This window comes from Sus scrofa, chromosome 15 (assembly GCF_054392235.1).
Source record: "Sus scrofa isolate SSC_HxYL_T2T_F1_AM1 chromosome 15, Sscrofa_HxYL_maternal_Yorkshire_Landrace_v2.0, whole genome shotgun sequence".
Taxonomy (NCBI): Eukaryota; Metazoa; Chordata; class Mammalia; order Artiodactyla; family Suidae; genus Sus; species Sus scrofa.
The window spans coordinates 95,577,890-95,592,913 of NC_139397.1; the positions used below are offsets into that span (position 1 = coordinate 95,577,890).

Consider the following 15,024-nt stretch of genomic DNA (forward strand, 5'->3'; position numbering starts at 1 on the left):
CCATCCAGGATCCACTGGTGGGAGAGACCTGCATCACCAAGAAGTCTGGTGATGGCTTTCCTCTATAGGCCAGGGCTCACAGTTGGAGATGCTGCCTCAGAACCAGGCACTTAGCTGCAAAGTCCTAACCATGAAACAAGAGACCAGAGGGCAGTGGATTAACCTCCAGCAGCGAGGTAGACACAGTCACTGCAATGAGTAATGAGTGCAGAGATGTGTTGCTTATCTGCAGAGTTGTGGATGATTAACTGAAGATAGCAGTCCTAGGGCCAAAATAGGTGAGCCGTGACAAGGGTACCAGCAAAAGAATCTGTACCAGCAAAAGAAATCAAGGATGGATGGTTTATTAATTTCTTAGGGGCATTGTAACAAAGTACCACAAGCTGGTGGCTTAACTAAAATGCATTTATTTTCTCAAAGTCCCTTCAGACTCTGAGGGAGTATCTGTCCCACGCCTTTCTTCTAGCTTCCAGTGATGGCCAGGAATTCCTGGTGTTCCTTGTTTGTTAGTTCACTACTCCAATATTTACCTTTGATGTCACACAATAGTCCCCTGGTATGTCTCCATCTTCACATGGCATTGCCCTGTGTGAGTCCAATTTTCCCTCTTCTTATAAAGACACTGGATTAGGGCCCACCTGATATGATCTCTTAACTTGATTACCTCTATAAAGATGCTATTTCCAAATAAGGTCACTTTCTGAGGTCCCAGGTGGGCATGAGTTTTGGGAGAAACACTATTCAAGCAAGCAAAGATGGTCAGAAGGCTGATGGAAGTTTTCCTAACAAAAAGGCACAATCCCTGTCCCATTTTTAAGACCCGAGAAACTTTTGGGGTCTGGAACCTATTGGCTGAAGGAATGGTTCATTTCCCTATGGGGAGGAGCCTATAGCACCTAATAATGGCCTTCCTAGTCCTTTCTTAAAGGGACCTACCACCATCTACCTGGGTAACTGAGTACTGAGGACCGAAACATTTCAAGAGTTATTAGACACAGGATCCTACTTGGCATTTACACCCAGAGACCCACGCATCCTCATGGGCCTCTTGTTGGAGTATATTGAGGCCAGGTAATAAATTAATGGAGTCTTTGCCACAGTAGGTAAATTCTTCCTGCAGACCCATCTTGTGGTCATTTTCTTGGTCCCTGAACATATCGCTGGAAAAGATAAGATTTAGTACTACCCCGGTATGGCATTCTTGGTTGAGTTTCCATAAGGCACCACTTGGAGACCAATGAACCATTTTGTGGAAAGTTGACTACATTGAATCCCTTCCACACTGAAAGCAATAGTGACTCATTTAGACAAGAGTAGACGCATTCAGGGAATGGGTTTGTTTTTCCTGCCTATAGGGCCTCCTTTATTACCAATACTTAAGGACTAATAAAGGGTTTGATTCACTGGTATAGTATCCTTTATACTGTGACTTCAGACAAGGCCACCCACTTTCTAGGAAAGGAGTTGTGGGAGAGGGCCCATTACCATGGGATTCATTGGTTGTGTTATACACTGCACCACCCCAAAGTGATGGAGCATTAGGGGAGGGACTGCTAAAGACACAGTTGAAGTGCCAGCTTGGATGTACTACTTTAAAAGGTGGGTGCCACCCTCCAGGACGCACTGTACATCTAGAATCAAAGACTTTTATATGTGGCTGTGTCCTCAATAGGAAGAATACCTTGGTCTTAGAACTTCAAGATGGCAGCAGATCCCACTTACTGTAATTTTTAATGACCCACTTGGGGAAATTTTGCATCTCCATGAATCTGGGTTCTGCATGCTCAGAGATTATCTGGTACCCAAAGGAGAACACTTGCACCAGGGGATCTAGGAAGAATCGTATTGAACTACCAGGCTTCTGCCTGGGCCCTTTGGGTCTAGGAATAAGAAGAGGAGTTACTATTCTAGCAGGGGTCATTGACCCTAACCATTAGGTAGTAGTAGGTTGCAGTTACATGGGGCAGGAGTAGTAATATATTGGCCTCCAGGTGAGCCATTTAAGTGCCTCTTGGCATTCCCTTAATCAGTTTTGATAGTAATTAGACAAATGCAGTCTGAGAAGGGGATAGTGATCATTGTGTTCAGATGCTTCGGGGATGAGAATCAAGGTCACATCACCAGGTAAGCCACTGAGACTAGGAGAGGCAGTAGCTGAGGGTGAGGTGAATCGATAGTGATAAGTAGTGAAGGAAGGAAATGAGGAGGATCAGTTGTGCCCCCAAGACCAGCTGCAAGAGTGGGGCTGCAGCTCATCCTAATAACCTTCCTCTTACATTTTCCTCAGAAGAGAGGTCCACTGGCATCTTAGGTCAGGATGATAAAGGAGTTCTTAACTTACAGCTCATAACTTGATACATTATGTCCTACTTTTCCTCTGACCCTCCCCACCCCATAACCTCATCCATAAGATTCCTCTTCACATTGAGAATATCTGCAACAGGCAGCAGGGAGTGGTGATGGGGTAAATCTGTTTTCTTCCCCAAAGGGATTTGTTCTTGAGAATCAGCTCTTGCAGACGTCATCTGTTACCAACTGGGTCAAGGGAGAGTAGTGGAGAGATAGCAGGGCATCAAAATTGGCCTCCCTTCTGTTTTTGGACAGTACCTGACTTTTTGGTATAGTGAACCCATCATGCATTGAGGCTGGAAGTTAGCAGGCTGTGTTGATATGACTGTCCCTGAAGCTGCCTGACAAAGCCAAAGTATAACACTGAAAAATATGCATATGGACCTTTACTAGAGTTAGGAAGGAAAATTAGCTATATCTATGGGATATTACCCACCACAAAAGTGGGGCTAGAAGCCAGAAGACTCAAGTGGACTAGTCAATTACCAGCCATAGCAAGTATCAGGCATTATTCACCAGGGAGCAGCCCAGTGGTGGACTCAGTGACCATTCAGTCACCACAGCAGGTATCCCTGCTCTACTACCGCTGTCACAGCCATCATGTTCTCATAGCAGCAGTGCTGAGGAGAGACTGACTGGAGATGGTGTTAAGCACTGACCAGAAACTGGGATGATTAACACAATTTTTGTTGGAAAATCATTGTATTGCACCCACTATATCTAAAATTACAGGATTTAGTTCTCCACCATTAGCAGAAATAGACTTGGAGTCCAGATTATACAGGTATGAAGAATATTTCACCCCCTCTCCAATTACACCTACTTATATCTACTTGTAATGCTTGCCTATTACATACAACCTGCAAAATTTAGATATATCCCTTGTAATTCCACTAATCAAACATCAAAATGTATTTCCCAAAGATAATCTTAAGTTGAGAGCCTTACACTTCCTGATTTCAAAACATACTACAAAGCTGTAGTAATCAAAACATTATGGCACTGGCATAAAGACACACATGGACTAATGTAATGGAATAGGGATCCCAGAAAAAAACCCTTCATATAAATGGCCAAACGATCTTCAAGTAATTGTGTGTCAGGTCTACACAATGGGGAATGGATGGTCTCTTCAACAAATAGTGCTGGGAAAACATGCAAAAGAATGAAGTTGAGCCCTTAACTTATACATACAGGAAAATTCAAAATAAAGATATAGATATAAGATCTAGAACTATTATAAAACTCCTAGAAGAAAACATAAGTTTCATGACATTGGTCTTGCCTATAATTTCTTGGATATGATATCAAAAGCATAGGCAACAAAAGCAAAAATAGATAAATGGGACTACAAACTTAAGAACTTCCATTTACCAAAGGAAACAGTGAAAAAGCAAAAATTAAAATGGGAGAGAATATTTGCAAATCATGTATTTTGATAAGGGGTTAATATCTTGATATATAAAGAACTGCTACAACTCAAACCTCCCAAATAATTAATTAAAAGTGACCAAATAACTTGAATAGACATTTCTCCAAAGAGGATATACAAATGATCAGCAAATATATGCAAAGATGTTTAACATTTCTAATCAGGGAAATACAAATCAAAACTACTATAAAATATCACCTCATACCCATTAGGGTCACTACTATTAAAAAAAAAAAAAAACAGAAAACAACTAATGTTTAAGAATGGAGAAATTGGCACTTTTGTGCACTGTTGGCAGAAATGTAAATTGGTATAGCTACCATGGAGAAAAGTATGGTGGTTCCTCAAAAAATTAAAAATAGAGTTACTGTAGGATCTGGCAATCCTACTTCTGGGTGTATATCCAAAAGAATTGAAAATAGGATTTGCAAGAGACATTTGCACACTCATTTTCATTGCAGCATTATTCATAATTAGCCAAGATGTGAAAGCAACCTAAATGTCCACTGACCGACAAATGGATAAAGAAAATGTGTAATATACATAAAATGGGTTATTTAGCCTTAAAAAAGGCAATTGTGGAGTTCCCGTCGTGGTGCAGTGGTTAACGAATCCGACTAGGAACCATGAGGTTGCGGGTTCGGTCCCTGCCCTTGCTCAGTGGGTTAATGATCCGGCGTTGCCGTGAGCTGTGGTGTAGGTTGCAGACACGGCTCGGATCCCGCGTTGCTGTGGCTCTGGCGTAGGCCGGTGGCTACAGCTCTGATTCAACCCCTAGCCTGGGAACCTCCATATGCCGCGGGAGCAGCCCAAGAAATAGCAACAACAACAACAAAACAACAACGAAGACAAAAGACAAAAAAAAAAAAAGGCAATTGTGTCATATGCTACAGCCTGGATGAACTGAGGACATTATGCTAAGTGAAATAAACCAGTCATAAAAGAACAAGTATTGTGTAATCCTACTTATACAGGGTATTTAAATCAGTCAAACTGAGAAACAAAGTAGAATGGTGGATGCCAGGGGTTGGAGGGGGGTTGTTTGATGGGTATAGAGTTTGTTTTGCAAGATAAATTTCTGGATATGCGCTGCATAACAATGTGCATTTAGTTAGCATTCTGAGCTAACACTTAATAGTTAAGGTAGTAAACTTTTAAAACCACGAAAGTAATGGATTTCCTCTTAGTCTTTTAATCACAGAGTCTTTCTTTAAATATCTATTATATATATTTACTTGGACTTGTGGCTATTTGCAAATCCTGCCTGAAGAAACGAAGTATTTTTGATCTTTGTTATTCCTAGAAATGAGGTTCTCCTGATCCTCATTGTGTGGCAGCCAGACTCCACCCCCAAAACAAACAAGGCATTTAAGAGTTACTAAATAACAGCCTGCGGCATCTTTCTAAAAAACAATTAACACTATTAATAGCAGCCAATATTTATTAAGCATTAACTAGTGTCAACTGTCCTCTGAGAGCATGATTATCTAAATCTCCTTAACAATTCTAGGAAATAGACCCTTTTTATTCTAACTTTTACTCCTGATAAAACTGAAACTCAGGGAAGTTAGCTAACTTGCCCAAGGCTGCAGAGTTTGCAAATTGCAGAGCCCAGATTCATACCCGATTTTAAAATAAGAGATGATCTAGAGAGAAAGTAATACTTTGGCTTAATAACTTAATGGGAATAATTAAAAGAAGAAACATTTAAGACGACGTGGGGTGTTGCTAGTTTTATCAACAGATTTGAGAACCTGGGTATTTGAGAGCCTCTTTTTAGGTTATTTAGCTCAGAAAGTGATTATCCTTTCATTCTTACGTAGACCTTATTTATAGTTTAGGGAAATAGCTCTGGACATTTGGAGATGTGTGTAAGTGACTATTTCGTTAATATGGTAAGCTCTCAATAAAGCTCTTCACCTCTGTCTTAACTTAAGCTCGGGTCTAACTTAAGCTCGGGAACCATTTCTCATGACTTCGTAGTCATCTGGGTATTGCAAGCAGGGATCTGGTGGGAGGGATGTGCTCAGAAAAAAAAAAAAGCCTTCTATTTGGTACTAATGGTGGAACAAAATCTGAGGACTTTTGGATACAGTGCACCTTGTTGAACCACCTTTTCCTGTCCCTGGTAGACCTGGCACACCAAACGGCTGCTCTGACTTTAAAAACTTCTCCGAGGCACCCCTCCACATCAGCAGTATTAGATCCCTCTCTGGCTCCACTCGGTGTAGGGAGGGATGTGGTGGCAGCTGTCCATGGAGAGGGAGGCAGGTAAGAGGGAAACCCAAGGAGAGAAGAGAAGCCATTGTTTCTGGACTTGGCCCTCCCACTCTGGAGGATGGAAGCTGCCTGATCTGGATGAATAAGGGCTTTTAGAATTCATAATAAATGGATTGTGAATCTTTATTCCTTTCCTGTAATAACATGAGTTCCCTTAATAGGGCATAAAACATAACTCAGTTTGGTCTGGTACCTGAGTCTGGGCACTGGGAGATGCCATAGAGGAGAAAGTCACCTCTACTCTCCCAGACACCATCATTTCCACGGAAGAAAAATTGCATGAATAGCAGCCTCTCCCAAGAGGCTGGAACGCCCCCAACCAGAAGGTTAATCATTATCTTAAAAGGAAATTTGATTAGAGCAAAGCTGTTTCATGATCTTATGTTACAATCCATTCTAACCCCTTTCTGGGAAATATTAGCTCTGGGGGTGACGTCAGAAGGACCTGAGCTTTATTTGCCCAATTACCACATAGTACAGGGTGAAGTCTGAGGGCAAGATGAAGAAGAAATGGATTTCTACACTTGGGGCTCGTCTTGGGCGGGGGCGGGGGGGAACTATGCACGAAATGCTGCCCTCAGTTGCTTTCATAATGGCGCTTCTCTGACTCAGCCTTACTTCGTGCCAATAAGAATAGCCTGGAAATAGAATTAACGTCTTTGTGTTTTAGATGTTTCATTTCAAAATGACTGGGTATACCAACAGTTATGGCACCGAAATCATTAAAATCATGCAAATGCTTAAAGTGGATAGGCCTGGGAGATTATAGTTTCATTAGAGAAAAGGCTATAAAGTTAGACCTAGGTAATTACCTTTCCCATTAATGCTAGAAAATTCTGTGCTCCACTGAGAAGTGATGGTGGTGCATCGTGCCTTCTGTGTTTTTACATTCAAACTGCAGGGGCCTTTATTTCATCAGCACAAACTGCAAGGAAACAGCGGCAGCTTTCCAGGTGTACTTTGCAAATTGGGGTTTAAATGTGGAACACATCAAATTAAAATTCAATATTAATTATTTTGTCTTGCTAGGAGTCTGAGTGGTTTAAAGCAGCAAGGGTAATTGTCTAATTCATTGTGTGTGTCTACAGCGAACTTAATCATTATGTCAGCTTCCTAATAAAAGGTTATTATAGAAACAAAGATCCCAATTTTACATATGGTAGGCAAGGGAGGATTCGAAGAGCTGGTCTCTAAGGTAGACTTGAGGATCTTGACAAATGATGCCCATGCTGTGATCAGATACTTAACAAGAAATCTCGTTATTAACTAGGCCTGTACAGATAATTAGCACTTGAGCTTCAAATTTTAAATCTGGCTTGAGATGTATAATTTATCAAAAGCCTTAGCTTGCTGTCAAAGTCTGATAATAAGGTAGTGTTATTGATGAATTGAGATTAAGAGCAGATTGAAGAGAAAATTAGGCCACTGGCTAGCCTGAAAGGTCTGATTTCAATATTTACAGTACTAATTTGGTATTATTTTGGTAAATGGATGTGGTCCCCAAGTGCTGCCTGGTATAAAAGAGTAAACTATGCATCATTATTTGAACAGAAAAAGTATTGTTTACTGTGTACTGGATTTTGCAGCACTAGCAGTCTGGTTAATAGGCTGCTTTATAAGATGAGTGTACCTGTTTTTTATTGCATGCATTTATTATAACCCATTCAGCACCTAGGGCTTTTAGTGAAAATTAGAAAATGTAGCCTCTTTACATTAAAAATGGTATTACATTAAACTAATTGCTACAGAGCCTGTCTTCCTGATTTAACGCACTTTTGTTTATCTCTCAGCATTGTCTTCTAAACATTCTTGCCACCGGAATTTAGATAACTACCACTTTATATATTCAAGCTACATAAAATGAGCAATCTTTCTTTTAATGCTCTCTGGTAGCACTTCATTGCAAGCGATCTTGGGGGGTGGGAGAAGGAATGAGATGTACAATAAACCATCTAGCTGTAGCGTCTCTCGTCTTTGAGGCATATTCTGAGTACACTTATGTGACCCTTAGCAAGTTAAATCTTTTTGATGCATGTAATAAAATGTTGTTTGGGGCAATAGCTGATTTCCAAAATTATATTAGGCATAACATAAGGCTGTAGCAAATTGTCTCCTTATTTTTCCTTGCTCGAGCTCACAAATGGGATTGGAAAGTGCTGGAGTGTTTTATTGTAATATCATATAAGGTATAAATAGACAGTACCATGCAACGTGATATATCTATGTGTAACTCATAGCAATATCTGCCCATGAAATAGAGCACGGGACTGCTGGTTTCCAGAAAATTGCTCAAAAATCCCTTGTAATGTGTTATTGGCAGCGGCCCCTCTTCTCCAGTCTCCAGCTGTCCAGTGGGGCGTGCCAAGTCACAGCAGGACCTGAGGACTGTTTGCATCGAATGGTGGCACGGAGCTTTATGGCGATTTTCCTCATGTATTGTGCACTTGCAGAAAGCAGGCTTTCCGAGACTCAGCAGGAGTGTTCCACTGTTTATGCTGAGGTGGTTAGCTAGTTGGCAAATTGCTATTATTCAGAAATGGGTGGCGGAGGAAAATGTATTGCATTACATTTTCTGTCAATATTGTCTTAACCCTGACCAATGACAGGCCTCCGTTCAAGCTGACCCTTCTCTCTGACTCATCTTAGGCGTGATCAGACCGAGTGGGATTTAGTGGGGGTGTTTTTTCGGGAGGAGGAAGAGGGGTTTTCGGCCCCATCCAGCTGCATCTCCCCAACATATCCCCACCTCAACTCCGGCAATGCCTCCCCCACCTGCCCGCCCCCCGACTCCTGAAATAACAGTGGTTTAGCATTCTGCTTTTAGAGGAAAAAGATTTGGTGTTTCAGCTGTTCCGATGTATGTTGACTACCGACTAATGGATATTAATTCCACTTTATTGCTTTCTATAGGCAAAACTCAAACAAAAGGAATTGGATTTTGCTAATAGCAATGAACAGCATTGGCATTTTTTTTTTTTTTTGACAGTAGAAAGCACAATAAGCCCACAGAGAGACAGGACTTCCAGCTTTCTAAAGCACATTTACCCACATCACCCACCTCAGTTCTCACGTATGACATAGGCAGGGTAGGATTAGAATGCCCATTTGATAGATGAGGAAACATGAGATTATAAAATTAGCATATGGCAGAGCTGGAAATATTTTCTTTGAACTTTGACTCTTGCCTTCTGTTCTTGATAACTATTTCATCACGGAAGTTTGTAGAAATAGTACCTGTACAGGGCATTCTTTCTGAAGCAGAAAGCCTGAGAGAAGACAGGTGTCAAGAGCAAAGAGATAACACTTTCCTAGTGTTATTCCAGGTCTGTTCTTTGTGGGATTGTTACCTAGCTCCCAGTGTGCCTTTTAGAATTGTGCTCTGTGGGGCATTGCACCAATAACCCACGGAGGTACCACAGAGTACAGTACCTCACGTAATCTGTATCTAAAAATCACTGTTCAAGAGGTACAAACTTCCATCATAATTCATGAGGATAGTAATAGCATGGAGAATACAGTTATAATATTCTATAAACATTGTACGGTGCTAGATGGTAACTAAACTTCTTGTAATCATTTCCCAGCGTATACAAATGGTGAGTCACTGTTGTACACATAAAACGAATGAAACATGTCATACTTCAGTAAGAGCTATACGTCTTAAAAAAAAAGATCAGTTTCTAATTCCAGATAGTTCAACTAGTGCACAAATTTCCAGAAAAATCTTTAAAAAAAAATCCAGGGAAGGTGGTGACAGAGGCCATAGAGTTGGGATTAGAGACCAGGGTTTCCCTTCTGGTGTCTACATCATGGGCCCTGAAGTTGTCTGCCCTTTTTAAAAACTGCAACGTCCTATCTCTACCCCAGTTACACTCACAGGCCTCTAGGCCAGGAATGCACTGCTTCGGCTCTGGTTTTATTTGGCTGCATCTGCCTGGGAACTTTGGATGCAGGGAGGTGAGTGTTTCCTGAAAGGGAGAACCCGCCACCCCACCTCGGCTTCAGCCTGCGGGGCTCAGTCTAAGCTTGGCCATAAACTGTGTGGAGCTATTTAGCAGCAATTGTGTGTGTCAGTTAAAATATTCTCTTCCATTTCAAATAAGATTAGAAACTTACCACAAATCACACATGTATGTGGGAAATGTTGATACATGTGGCAAAGAAATGATCACTGATGATAGTGTGAACAGGAATTTGTATTTGATATGGTGCTTACAGGTACTGGATTTTTATACCCTACACCCAGGCTCTCTCCTATGCTTGGAGCTTCAGCTGAAGGCAAGGGAAGGATTGTGCTCTGAAGAGGAGGCTGTGTGTGTGTGTGTGTGTTTGGGAGAGGAAGAGGAGGAGAAAGGCAAGAGAAGTAGTAGTTTAGTTTACAAAGAAAAATCACGGAGAAGTAAACAAGTATAAAAACGTTAACAAAACCAATAACAAAGGTGAATCAAGTACTGAATGTGTCTGTAAATTTTTTTTTTTGGGAGTGGAGTTTTTCTCCCTGTGGCAGTGTTTTAATAAGATGTATTTTATTAATGTGCCAGTTAAGGGATACAGATATTTCAAGTTTAAGCACAAAGACTTTTTTCTCACCTGGTAAGTGATGGGGTTTTCTCTCTTTAGGGACCATGTGGACAGGGTAGGAGTTTTTAATATTTTTGAAAGCAAATATGTGAAATCTCATTCATGTTGTTGTTATTCTTTAATTTAAAATGTGGATGTAAAAGAAAGGAAAAACACCTGACAACATTTACAAGCTAACATTCTCAGACAATGCCCGATCCCAAATGAATGAAGATTTATGGTACATTTGGCATCACACAATACCTTTCAGTTATAGGAGGAACGGCTTCATATTTTAAGCTGTCAAAATAATTTCAACACACATATTAAAGAATTAGTCAAGATGTTTGGGAGATCATTTTCTCTGTAAATTACTCTTAAGAAATTTTACTTTAAGCATTCAGAGGTTCTGAATTAGTGATTGTTTAAATTGGGCAATGTAAGCTTTTAAGGACTCTGAAAAAATCCCACTTTTTAACGTCGTATCATATCCATATTCGAGAGGGACACCGATTTTAAAGTTAGAATACGACGTGCAGAAGTTGCTACCGAACTCTCATGGAGAATGGGACTGTGTGGAGACTTTCCCATCTTTGATCAATATGGACTTGTAGCAGCAATGCTGCATTTATCCCCGTTGTCGCCTGAAAATGAATGGCCCCCACATTGCAGGAAGTCAGTGTTTTGTCACTGTACTGCCTTCTTAGTGATGCCTTCCCAGAAGCACGAAGTACAGTAAACACACCCATTTGTTCTCACAGATTAGTCAGTATGCAAGAATTGCCCATGACATTGCTTTCGGCTCTGCTGGAACGCAAAGGAGCAGAAATAGAAGCCGACTCAGTTTCTGTTGGTTGGGGCATCCAGCTAGGCAGTCATTACCTGAGTCTCACCAATAGGGGTCTCCAGTGTACCACAGAACTATTTGCAACCGCCCCATTACGATTATTTACAGTATGCTGTACCTGCAGACGGAGGCAAAGGGGCAGAATAGATTTATACAGGCTGGGGCGGATACTGAATGTATTCAAGGAGTGAAGGGTGACGTCACAAGTTGTAAGGAATGTGGAGAAGCAAAGACATGTCTAGGTCTGGTGTGTGAATGCCTTTACCCTAACAGTGCGGACACAACCTGACTGTTCTTCAAACGGAGGAAAGAATAGCCAGGCAGCTCAGGTGTTTCAAATATTTAAGTAGATTTGTTTAGATGAAACAGACAAAAGTGAATCCCCCCTCCACTTGTCTTTTGGGAATGAGTTGACACCGTCTAAATGTCAACCCCGAGAACTGGTTCATAATAACATTTGATAAAGGTATTTATAGTTTAGTGAGATTGTAGGTGTTTAAATTTGTCTTTCCTCCCCTTTATCATAATTAGGGTAAGAAATCCAGAATGGTCAATGACAATTTGCCATAATTGAATGTAGAATTTAGGCCATGTTCAGAAATAGGTTCATGATATATTAAAACATGTCAGGCTTTCTATGCATTATGGAATTCCTTTGTGCCATCCATTCTGTGAAAGAATAGTTTTCAAAAGCCCTTTACTAATAAATGAAGATATTTCTGCAGTTTGGGGGGTTAGACCTATTTTTGTAGAAGGCAACATATTCAAAATGCCTTCCTCGTTATTCATTTATCTATTTGAGTATGTATTTAGGTTGCGTTTTGTGAAATCGCTCAGTATCTCAAGGAAAATCTTTTTAGGGAACACAGTCTAGGAAGTTAAAAAGAAATCCTAATAGAAAACAGACCGAGGAAGGAGCTAGCATTGAGGCAAAAGTAAGATAGTGGGAGAGGACAGAGGATTAAACAATTAAACAATTCTGAGGGGGGGGGTTGTCTGTGGTCAAAAAAAATTAGTTGGCCTTTGAGATGAGTTGTGGATAAAGTTTAGGATGGTGATGGCCAGTGTTGGAAGTCATTTCATGTGCAAAGACTTGGCGTCTATTCGTGGAATAACATGTACAGAAAGTAAACTTGAGATGTGTGGACTCATTCTTCCAGAGAAGGGAAGATGGGTGAAACTATAAAGACCCCCTTGGTGCAGGGAAATTGAATTTGGGGTTCAAGGTTGTGGTGGGGTAGAAAGAAACTGGGTAGATATAGAATATTAGTTCCCAAGAATCGGAATCAGGAAGCTTAGGGGACTGTCGAAAATGACACCATTGGTAAGAAGTACATAGCTATGTAAAGGCTGATTCAATAAAACATGTGACAGCACCGCTGTGGTCTATTTCACTTTCCCATATTTAGCTATTGCCAATCTGCTCCTTTTCGAGTTTGAAAACAGAACACTGACTGCCATCCATTTGTGTCGCCTTAACTAGCTGGATGAATTAGGAGTTAGTCTCCAAGTCTTCCACAGGTTAATTTAAAATTGTCTAGAAAACAATTTCTATTAGATTTCTATAAGAGGTTGTATTAACTTATAGCTGAGGTCCCCACCAGCTCTTAAGGATCTTGTGGATCAAAGCAGGACTGAAGACACAGGTAATATCCCACAAGACAAAGGAGTTCAGAAGCGCTGCATAAAGGAAATACCACTAAGTACACAGGAAACTATTAGTGAGAAATGCTACCATGGAATAACTAAATGAAGACCAAAGAACCCAAATTCAGAAAAGACTGCAAGATCTGAAATTGAGACTAAGATCAGAGATTAATATTATGGAAGATTTATGCTCCCCGGGATCAACTGAATAAATGCAACAAAACTACACTTTTGGCAAAACCGATTTCATATACAACCTCTTTTCAGTGATTCTTTTCATTCAAAGTTGCTAACAAACAAATGAGAATGGAGCGATTAATTCTAACTTGAGGAACCACAGAAGGGTTCCCAGAAGAGATGCCACTTGGGCCCAACTACTAGTAATGAATTGTGAGTTCATAGGTGAGAATGTGGCTGGAAAGGCACCTTGAGTTAAAGGACCAGCACGATCAGAAAATATCAGAACCACCAAGACTTCTTGGAACTGACAGGTTACATTCAGAAGCAGAAGAAACCACCCTGGGTGGATAAAAACATTTTTCTAACATAATATTAGCTAGGCAGATGGCATTCCTTATGTGCCAGCTATTGATCTGCAATCCCGCTGAAATTCTTGGGGACTTAGATCTAGAATGGCATCAAGATGGTGAGAAGGTGACAAGCAGAATTTGAAATCTAATAACCTTTCAAGTTGTAAAAATAGCCAGTAACAGTTGGGACAACTCCTAATAGGAATATATGTAACTTACATGGGAAAGGAAATTTTAGATGAAATCCAGAGACTGATTCGCTATGCAGATCAAGCAGGAAATGATCTGGGGGTAGAAAGTTGAACATGAATCAGTAACATTTATAACACTGAGGGCCTTGCTTTGAGGCATCCTAAAAGGTGAGACAGTCTTTCTTTTGCTATACCAGTCCCAGATTCTTTAGCTTGAGGTCCATGATGGACATAGCATTTACCAATTTCTGTTCTTTGGTAAACACTTATGGAGAAATATGGGTATCAAGCCAAGATATAAGTTTGTAATTCAATTTAAGCCAGCACTGATTATAGATACCACAGGTACTTGTAAAATTTAACAGTGTTTAGTTTGGGATGGAGGTGGGGTTGGAAAATGATGTAAAATAAAAATTAGGTATTTTATGCAAAGAAGAAACAAATGAAAGTATCACAAATGATAAAAGACACAGAAAAGTTCTCTGAAGGAATATTATATTCACTGTGAGCATTTAGCTCAGAGAGAAGAGAAAGGGTATCCCATCAGAACTCTGAAGGAAGATTGAGAAAACTAGTGATCCGTTTCAGGTCGTCACCTGATGAGAATGAACTTGAAACCACCTCAAAGTACAGAATTACAGATGCTGAAGTTGAAAGAATGCAACTTTGCTAATAGAAACGACTAGATATAGGAATTAGCCCAGGAGAACACCCAGATGTCACACTGCTTCACTGAAATTTGGCTTTTCTACTTGGTAGCTGGATTCTTGACTTCTCTGAGCAATGTTATTTAACTTCTCTGGGTCTCTCTCTACACTTTTATCAATAAGGAGGTAAGGTTTCCACATCAAAGGATTGTGAGGATTAAATGTACTAATAACGAATGAAAGAACTTAGGACAATTCTGGAACATAGTAAATACTCAATGATTAGCTCTTATTACTATTACTTGAACATAATTGGTGCTTATTGAATATCTATTGATTATCACACCCAGTGCGGCCAGATTTTTATCTGAGTATCTTACACAACAAAGGCAATAATTTGGGGGGCATGCTTTAGAGCCTGCTTGCTTGAATCATACACTGCATTGGTAGTTTCTTTCCTAAGCAGGTGTGCAGTAGATGTGTAAATACTTCTGGATGTTAAAAGGCAAAATTAAACAAAATGCATGACAACTCATTGTGA

At 40.3% G+C, this 15,024-nt stretch overlaps 1 protein-coding gene across 3 annotated transcripts in view; it reads right to left on the minus strand.

Annotated features, from left to right (window-relative positions):
• Positions 1 to 15,024, minus strand: part of LOC146395993 (uncharacterized) — a 544,253-nt gene that overhangs the window by 81,178 nt on the left and 448,051 nt on the right. For 2 of the 3 annotated variants that reach the window (XR_014829617.1, XM_084999563.1), the window contains one exon: positions 9,028 to 13,930. The exons of the other annotated variant lie outside the window; for it this stretch is intronic. Coding sequence is in view for 1 of the 2 variants with exons in the window: in XM_084999563.1 (XP_084855689.1) it covers positions 13,791 to 13,930 (140 nt within the window). In the remaining variant the exon portion in view is untranslated. Of the gene's footprint in view, positions 1 to 9,027; positions 13,931 to 15,024 lie in introns of those variants that run through there. 3 annotated transcript variants of the gene reach the window in all.